The sequence below is a fragment of the Sinocyclocheilus grahami genome, unplaced genomic scaffold (assembly GCF_001515645.1).
Source record: "Sinocyclocheilus grahami isolate Dianchi unplaced genomic scaffold, SAMN03320097.WGS_v1.1 scaffold93.1, whole genome shotgun sequence".
NCBI lineage: Eukaryota > Metazoa > Chordata > Actinopteri > Cypriniformes > Cyprinidae > Sinocyclocheilus > Sinocyclocheilus grahami.
In genome coordinates, this window is record NW_015505272.1 from 416,915 (window position 1) to 426,747 (window position 9,833).

At 36.9% G+C, this 9,833-nt stretch overlaps 1 protein-coding gene across 1 annotated transcript in view; it reads right to left on the reverse strand.

Annotated features, from left to right (window-relative positions):
• Positions 1 to 392: 392 nt before the first annotated feature.
• LOC107587500 (amyloid beta A4 precursor protein-binding family A member 1-like) overlaps positions 393 to 9,833 on the reverse strand; it is an 89,615-nt gene continuing 80,174 nt past the window's right edge. Inside the window, exons 5-14 of the mRNA XM_016275300.1 lie at positions 9,418 to 9,457; positions 9,143 to 9,288; positions 6,812 to 6,844; positions 5,960 to 6,046; positions 5,371 to 5,556; positions 4,541 to 4,720; positions 4,204 to 4,416; positions 3,952 to 4,071; positions 2,218 to 2,358; positions 393 to 1,218 (exon numbers count right to left, since the gene is read on the reverse strand). Coding sequence (XP_016130786.1) covers positions 1,147 to 1,218; positions 2,218 to 2,358; positions 3,952 to 4,071; positions 4,204 to 4,416; positions 4,541 to 4,720; positions 5,371 to 5,556; positions 5,960 to 6,046; positions 6,812 to 6,844; positions 9,143 to 9,288; positions 9,418 to 9,457 — 1,218 coding nt within the window. The 3' untranslated portion in view covers positions 393 to 1,146. The remainder of the gene's footprint in view (positions 1,219 to 2,217; positions 2,359 to 3,951; positions 4,072 to 4,203; positions 4,417 to 4,540; positions 4,721 to 5,370; positions 5,557 to 5,959; positions 6,047 to 6,811; positions 6,845 to 9,142; positions 9,289 to 9,417; positions 9,458 to 9,833) is intronic.

Consider the following 9,833-nt stretch of genomic DNA (forward strand, 5'->3'; position numbering starts at 1 on the left):
ACACCGAGTGGTTGAACTAGGTATTGCAGTCCAAATTCAAAATATTGGAGAGGGTTTTTTTTCACCTGGCCCCTCCTCCTCAGACTTGACACACACGCAGGTTGCCAGATAGACGACACCAACAGGAACGAGTGCACTTGACGATGAATGAAATGAAATACGCTCTGTTTAATGCCAACTGGCAACCCGGGGTGACGAAATACAATTGGATAAACTGGGTTTCACAAACCAAAACAGAGACCGACATTCTGGCCCGGAACGCACATTTTCAAAGGAGAATAACTGACTGTAGCATTGTTTTTCAGATAAACAAGTATGTTAACTTAGCATGTTTCTTAAATATCTGCAAACATATTATGGTATTTTTATGCTTTTTTATTTTTTAATGATTTTTATGTAGAGTCAAAAACTTACATACAGCACCTTTAAATAAAAATCTAATCAGTTGAGAAAACACATTTAACATATCAGGAAATATATAGACCTAATTAGTCAAAATTAATTACGTAATTATTCATTGTAATAATAACTAATGAATGTCTTTGAATTGCAATTAAGCAAATTAATTTTCCTTTCATTCCAATTTAAAATTCCAATTCAACATCCTGTGGGTTTTGACCAAAATTATGCCATTTTTCACCATATTCCTCAGACTAACAGCTGCCCTTAAAATTAAAGTTGACTCTAAAACACTTGATGGTTGCCAAGCTTGAATAAATAACATCATAAAAGTATGGTAAGGCAAACTCCTTTTTCATTTTGTACACCTAACGGTCACACAGGTGTAGTTTTTGTTACCCAGGCCTATCGTTTCAATAGCTATTTTGAAGGACACCACTTTCTGCGATGGGGCTCTTTGAAATATTTCTCACTCTCTCGCTGCATCCTTTCACGAGGCGGGCTGAGTGCACACAGAGAGAGGAATTACACAGCACAGCATACTCACTCACAGCAACAGAAAAGAAGAGATGAAGAGCTCAGGGGAGGCAGTGAAAAGAAACCGAAGCATCATGGAAAGCCATGTCGAGCAGAGCTTCAGTCGATTCAGTCACACAGTCACCAGTCCACAAGGCTGACAGTTTCACATCAAGATTAAGGTTATATCTGGTGACAGAAGGGCAGGAGGCTTGAGAAAGCGTCGTAGCTTCAGATGTAAACTGGTTGCTCCTGGGCTGTTAACAAGCGGTACATGGCAGCCGGCATAGTCTTCATGTGAATCTGTTCGGCAAAACGAGATCGGCAAGTTCAGTTACACACAAGTGATACCAAAAAGCACTCAAGCCAAACTTGTATCTCTGAATTATATAACAAAATTTAAATCGAAGTGGCATTTATTTTAAGGAGAGAACACGTAGACGTTTCAAATAAAAGTTATAGGAATATTCTGGGTTTAATTCAAGTTGAGCTCAAGCATTTGTAGTATAATGTTGATTTAAAAAAAAATAATACACATTTCATAGGCGAGGCACTTACAATGCAAGTGAATGGGACCGATTTTTGGAATATTTAAAAGCAGAAATGCGAAGCTTATTATTTAGTAAAATCACTTATACGATTTATTCAGTTTAAACATATTATTTGAGCTGTAAAGCAGTTCTGGTCATTTTTACAGTTCTTTTAGGTGTTGTGTTGTAATGGCAATGAAGTTTTAACTTCAAACAGAAAAGGAAGGTTAATAAGTGATTTTTTCACACTAAAACCATGTTATGTCACATATTGTTTACATCTTGTGGTTATCATATTGAAATAGTGAGTATTTTTATGGATCGGCCAAATTTACTTCAACTGTAAGTTCCTCACTGTAAAAAGCAGGGACAGGTGGAAAAAATGCCAAATTAATCAACATTTTGCCACAAATTGCATGGATTGTGCTTAAATACTAGTGTACTTAAGTACTAGGAACATTCCCTTAAAGCAAAGTATTTAGACGGGTTCAATTTGGACATGTTTGTGGATCACTTTCAAAGTTATTGATAAACTACATATTTGTGTGAACTTCACACAGAACTCAGATCGACACTGGTTGATTTACAGTCATTACAAAAATAACCTTTGGGAGTCACTCTTGATAGACTGTGATCTCCATGGAACAGAGCTAAACAGGGCGCCAAGTTTCCATAGTTTCCTGATCATAATTGAAATGAATGGGTTCATTACCTCATTGGAGAAATAGTGATGTGAAAAATATTATGTTGTTAGGCAGGTGTTCAGACGTACCTCACCAACTGCATTTGACAGAATGTGTACAATCTTCTCATGAGGGGTGGCCACAACACTCTGGCTATTGATTTCAATGATCCGGTGGCCGACACGCACCCCACCGCGCTCCGCTATCCCTCCTCTCATCAGACTGCAAATCTGGAGGATGCAAAATAAAGTTGTATTAGAATTAGAATTATAATTCTTGTATATTTGATAATATATGTATATTATTATATATAAATATAATATATAATTGTATATAAAAATAACTCTAAATATTTGGAATTTGTTTAAATTTTTTTATTTTAATAAATGTTAATAAAATATGTCTATAGTTTTTATTAATTTAATTTTAAATTTAGTTATTTTAGTACATTAAGTTAAACTAAAAGAAAATGAGAAATGTTGCTTTGGCAACTAGATTCATTAAAATGAGTTTATTATATTTTATTTTATTATAGTTAACTATAACATAGTTATAGTTTTTAAGGGTTTTAGTTAATTCAAATTCAAGTTACTATTGAAAAAAACATTACTAAATACAAACTATTATATCATTAAAGTATTACATTTCTGGTCAACAACAATAATTATTTTGACGTTAAAGTCTGATAAATAGCTGATTTTAAAAATCTCTATTTTGTCTACATAAATTAAAAATGCACTAAAAATAAAATTTTATAATTTTAAATGCTACAAGTGATTTTAGGCATCATAACAATATAAGGTACAGTATAAAAATCGACATTCATTTTGAGATTTGCTAACAAATTATATTTAATAATGTTATTATTTTTAAAGATGAACTTTAAATGAAGCAAATACTATAATAAAAAACCCTAGCCATCCTCTCAATTCACGTTTTATCCTTCTCTCTTCAGGCCGTAGATACAAACAGGTATCCCACAAATAAGCACGCTTCGGAAAAAGCTTTGTACCCTCAGCCATTATAGTGTTAAATTCACAGAAACTGTGGAGTGTGTAATTTAAAATCCATATTGTTTTGTTGCTGCTACTGCCTCTGGGTAATATACGTGTAAGAGTGCTGCGGTATATTTGGTGCAGGATGTGTGTATTATGTGCACGGTTTTTGTTTCTGGTGTAAATGTGTGTACATTTGTATTTGCTGGAAAATAAGTCTGTATTATGTGTACTACAGCTCCGGGTAGTTTTATTACATGAACGCGGTTATTTTTAAAACCGCAGCTTTTTCTACGTGGTTTGGCCGTTCATCCACATGCAAACGCAGCACCAGGTCACTGAAACCGAACATTTTTGAAAACGCCTGCCAGGGTGAAGATTTTCAAAAACTTCGGTTGCAGTGTTATAGTGTAGAGAGCGAAACCAGAGTTTTTGGCTTGTGAAGTCGGTGCATGCGCTGTTATCTCCGCCTACTGGAAGCTTTTTTAGGCTTTTGATAGGCCAACATGGCTTTACGGTTGAGATTATATCGCCACTTGTTGGTTAGGCATGCTCTTTAGGCATGTGCTTCACAGCATGCCTTTGCATTTTCATGTGGATGGAGATTTTTTTTTAAATGGAAGAAGGAAAAACTCTTTTTAAAAATACCCGTGTACGTGTGGACATGGCCTGAATCTGAATGTTAGATTAGGCAAAGGTAATATAAAATACAGGATATGAGTATGCACAATTAAATATAAATACAAATATACAATAATAGTCAATGCCGATAGATTAACCAATCTATCTAATGTGAAATGTAAAAAAGATTTTTTTCAAAATACCCACAATGCCATTCTGCACACTAAATCCCAGCTGATATCTCAGGTCTGGTCTTCTGATGAGGACAGTGGTCACAGGTGGACATCTCACAATGTTAAGCTTTATTCTGCACTGGTTCTTCAGTCCCTAGAAGATGGGAGCATTGTTTTACGCAATAAATTAAATGTAAAAGAATTGGTTACAAATAACTTCAGAATTCAGAGTTAAATGAATTAACATTATTGTACTTCAGTCCACTTGATTTTGGACCCGCTGTACCTTGATAATACTCTGGCAGGTGGAGAGGGGTAACCCCACCAGGCTGGTGCCATTGATAGACATAATCTGGTCCCCGATGTTCAATCTGCCGGACTTCTCAGCCGGGCCGCCGTGCATCATGTTCGCTATAATAACCGTGGGCAGGATGGAGCCCCAGCCCGACTCCACGATCACCACCCCAAGAATCTCTCCCTTCTGCTTCTCTATGTAAACCTGTAGTGTACACACACACACACCACTTTTCTCACTGCCAAAACATGATTACTGATAATTCTGACATTATTGAGGCAAATTCTCAAAATTTCACAGTAATCTTCTGTTTCCACCAGGCACTTACATCTTTGCAGTTCTCTGACTTGGAAAAGTGAATGAGGTCATCGTTGTACATGTCCTGTGTGTTAAGGAGGTCGCTGTACTCTTTCTGGCTCAGATCCTCTGGGTTGATGCCATTGGCACGCAGGAACTCTTGGTATGCCACACTGAAAGCCTGGCCGATGGACTGAGCTATGAGCTGAGCCTGAGCACAAAGAGAAAAACTAACATTATATTCCATAACTAACATATCTCATTGCACATTGCATGCTTACAATTTGATTTATCTAACCATTTTTAGAAGAAAACACAGTTTTTTAAAAAGATAACAGCTACACACGAGGGTCAAAAGACGACAAGTGTGGCGTTCCTCGGGACAGCCGCATACATGCCGTTTTGCCCTCATGTCACTGTTGTATGCTATGCTGTGACATATGCTGTGACATATACAGGCTCTTTAAATTCAAACAGCCTCTGCAGCTGAACAGAGAAAAGGTCACTTCCCGTCTACCGATTCAACCCACGCAGCAATTAGAGGTCACCACAATGCCCAGTAACTGCAATATTGAACATGCTGGGAAACAATGCGAGGAGACTAAGAAAAATTAGGCCAATATGGAGGATTAAATGTGCAAAAAGTATAAAGGGCTTTGTGTTGTGGTTGAACTCCCCTTTACCGTGGTCAAAGCACTGCAATGAATGGCCTAGACTGGCTTATTGCTTTCATAGATTGCAACAACAGCAGTATGGCAAAGTGTGTAAATCTGTTAGATCATTTTACAATGCTGAAGCAATAAATTGAAACTGTCGCTCTGACAGCCTCCTTTAGCAGGAGCTTGATGAGGTCACACTCACATCTTCAGACTCAAACACGTGACAGATCATCTTGTATTGGCGCTTCTCGTCCTGAGCTGGGTCAGGGGCTTCCATGTTCTCCTGAGAGTCGGAGCGAGGCATTCTCCTTCTGGCCATCAACACCACAATGTTCCCAATATCAGCGATGTAGGAGATGGTCCTTAAAGGGTGGTCCATCATGGTCTCCTGCGAATCAGAAGAAGATTGTAATGGTCAGAAAAACTCTCCACGCTCAATCCATTTCTACACTACAATTTTTTTTTAAATGTGTAAATTGTTTTTCAATAAAAAAAAACATCCAAAATTAAGACTGCATAGTTGTTTTCAGAAAAAATATTAAATCACAGCGAGTCATGTATTACTGATATAATGATAAATTAATTCTTTTTTTTTTAAACTGAACCTAACAAAATTTTGCCATTTGTTTAGTACTACAGTACTGTTTACAAAAGATGTTTTTGAAAGAAGTCTCTTATGTTCACAAAGGCTGCATATATTATATAAAAAGTACAGTAAAAACAGTAATATTGTAAAATATTATTACAATTTAAATGTTTAAAAAAAATTACGTTTATTGGTGATGAAGTACCTGCGAGTCTGCATTGAGCACTTTGATTCTCTGAGTGGAGATGAAGAGGTCCACCTCCGTCATGGGCTGAGCTTCACCTTCTGGAGCCTGAAGATAGAAAACCACACAATAACAGTCACCGAGAGAGAGACAGTGACAGAATGAAAGAAAGACAGAAAGAGAGAGAGCTGACAAGGCCCAGAGATGCCATGAAGGAGCGAGCAAGCAACTTTACATCTGGCATCGTCAACATTTGGCCAGATATTCAGATTCTTTTACACTCTCTCCTTCATTGTGTAACTCTGATAACCTGTGTTTGTCGTTTAAAGCCAGCTAGTATTGCAAGTTGGCATGGGGTTAGTTTGGTTAGTTTTGTTCTTCATTTGAAGAGTTTCAGTTTTAAGTGAGAGAGAGAAAGTGAGAGAGTTTTTCACCAAGTGCAGGACAGGCCGAATAAAAAAGATCAAGAGAAGAGTAAAACATGCTGTGCCAGAAAAAAAAAAAAAAAAACAGTCACAAAAACAGCACAGTACAGTACCTCAGAAAGAAAAAATATACAATACAAAGAAGATGAAAGTAAAGTTCACTTGCATTTTCTGTATCCAGCAAACTAGACTTTCCTGACGTTAACTTATTCCACAACTTCCCCATGTAAGATCTGGTGGTAAAACTGAGGTAATGTTTGGTGTGGAATGAACAATGGCTAACAGACTGTGCGGACAGACACACAGATACATGACTCATTGCTGGATTCAGAAAAATGGCAGAGCGACAGGAAATATGAAAACGCTGAAGTGCTGAAACCAGGCAAAAAGAGAAGACGAAGAACAAAAATAAAAACAAAAACACCAAACCCATGAGCAATTACTGCACCTTCTTCCTGTTTTTGGCTAATTTCTGGGCCGTCTGCTTAGCATGGAACAAACAGAGACAGGAACATTGTTAGATAAAGCAGAGCTCAGCAAGACCGATCACATTTGGGGTATCTTTCTGCTCAATAATCTGTATCTGAAAAGTGACTTCTGGGAAATGTATTGGTGTGGGGTGACTAGAATGGATCCGGATGACACCAAGCCAAGCTTAGTAGACACCACCCTGCTACAATATGTTGCCTTTGGTTTCATGTCATGGTAATTTGCGCCATCATCCACCAGGTGGCCCATTTGTACTTTTAAAATCATGCCAACTATTGGTTTTATATTACAGAACGTCCTGTTCATTAAACATCAGCTATACAAAGCATAGATGAGCTCTGCTGAAAATTAGATTAAGGATAAGTTCAAACTTGCCAGCAGGCTGTGATAATGCATCGAACTGGCCATCTAAGGAAGATCTACGTCATGGCAGCTGAGGCAGGGTGTATTGATTCAGACATCTCTCCAAATGCATGCAATTTACACTTGCCTTATATACTGCATTGAAGCTGACAGTCTACTAAAAACACCCTCACTCAATTTGAGCTGTGTATGGGACAAGCTATGGAGTCTCACACATGCAGATGAGTTGTGACCCAATTAAACAAGGAATGCATAACCTATGATCATCTTTAATTGAGATAACACACAGAGAATAAAATATGGTGGTACTTGTATAACCCATACGCATTTACTGAACAATTCTAAGAGGGAGCTTTCTCCATTATAAGATTATAAATAACGTAAAGCTGTTGGTAAAGACCTCATGCTATTTGTCATTCCTTGCTCACAAGATGCTCACAAGATCACTAATGCATTTTTTAGGTTATGTTCTTTAAAATGTGAGAACGTCCCAGACTCTGCCTTTTATGCAAACCCATTAAATCAGACAGTCTACAACAGCACAGTACTGTATATTGACTGTTATTCCATAACTATTACACAAGTGTGAAGGTTTCACATCACTATTTGACCAAAATTCATTTGAGGAACCCTTTAAATAACTGCTAAGAAGATTGTATCATCTAATATTTTGTAGAACAAAACATAGCGATGCTATATTATTTATTTATTTCTATCAATCAATTTTGGATATATACTGTGTACGTTGATATTGGATATTAAATTGTGCAGCTCATTTCCTCTATTTTACATTTAAATTACCATCATAAAGGTAATCTTTATAAACACTAATAATTTAATAACACTGTTAAATGCAATCCTTAGCAAATATCAAAATGATTATCTGGTTTTCATACTGTATAATACAACGTTTTGATGCCTACATTTACTTGTAGTATTTAAAGTGGTTAAGTTTTCAGTGTTTTATTTGTATTATAGAGAAAATAGTACATATAAAATGTAAAAAATGATCAGATTAATAATAATCAGCTTGAATCTTAATACAGTATGCAATGCTAGTATCCTCATTATACTGCTCTACTAGTATTACTAGCTTATCTCATAAGGCTACCTTGGTCAGTTTGATGGTGAAAAAGAAAAATGCTGGTCCAGTGCTGACCAATATGTACAAGCATTGAAATCCAAGCTGATCTTTTCAGCAAAGCTAATAAAACTGAAGAACCTGATCCCAGTTTCCATTCAGTAGCCTCAAAACTAAAATAATTCGCTATCAACCATTCTGATATTGTTGTGTACCACACCACAGAGCGATCTGTAACTGTATTTTAACACAAAATGTACATACAAAGGGACATGCTGAAGGAACACTAAATGGCACAGGTGCTGGGCTCACTGCATTTTTTAAGAAGGAGGTAAAAAAATGCTGAGTAATGCAGCTGACAGGGCGAATGGCTGATTTATGCTGCAGGAGGATGAAGAGGAGGGAAGTGGTAAATGTCTCTGGTCCTTTAGGAACAAGAATCATGGGATAGGTCCCTGCATTTGACTACAGAATCACTTCATTAATGCAAGAGGACCACACACACTCTTAGTTTTACAATCATCTCTCTTCATCTGCTGTGAGCTCACATTTCAATTTGAACAACAAAATAAGACTGCAAAATGCAACTTCATCATGTTGTATACGAGGAATAAAATGCTTGCACAAATAAATACACGCTCCATATAGAGCACAGCTCTGCATTTCTTAAGAAATCCCATTCTTTTGTCCTAAAACTGTCACTTTTGGTTTCTTGGAACAATTTATGTTGCTCCTGAAGCAAGTATTGCTTAGGAAATTTCTTGAGGTAGATTCATAGAAGCTCAGGTTTACTTCTTACAATGAAGTTTACAACAGCGGAGTAAAGACAGAACCATTTCACCTCACCTTAATGCGACTCACAGCCTCCTGAGCCTGCATCATGCGCACGTTTTTGGAAGGTGTCTTGTCTGAGAGTAGCTGGGTGGATCCCAGGTAGTTAGCAGCAAAGATAATACCGTCAATGAGGTCCTCTGGGTCACATGGGCCTGGTACTAACAGAGAGGAGAGGAAGATTTCAAAACATGCCTAGGATGTGCTAGCAGGATTCATTTCAGTAGCTGAGAACCTGGAAGGGAATAGGTAATGCAACAATAAAAGGAAATTACAGGAGATCTTCTTACCTTCTACATATGTCGGGAATGAAGCAAGACTTCTCCTTGACTGCACACACAAAAGCAGGCACACAAATGGCTCAATACAACATTCTTCAAGGCAAGCTGTTATTTTTAGGTATGGCACCTCATAATGCACTGAACTGGTACTATTTGGTATATAATATAATATAATAATAAATCCCAAGAAGCCCTGGTTTACAGTGATTTTAAAAGGGGCATTATAGGCACAACAAAGCATGTATAAAATATATTTTACTTTATACTATTATATTATATTATATTTTAGATGGTAATAATATCATATAATATAATTAATAAGTCCCAAGAAGCCATGTTTTACAGTGATTTTAGAACTGCCAAGGGGCATTATATATATATATATATATATATATATATATATACCGTGGGGACGGCACTTAGTC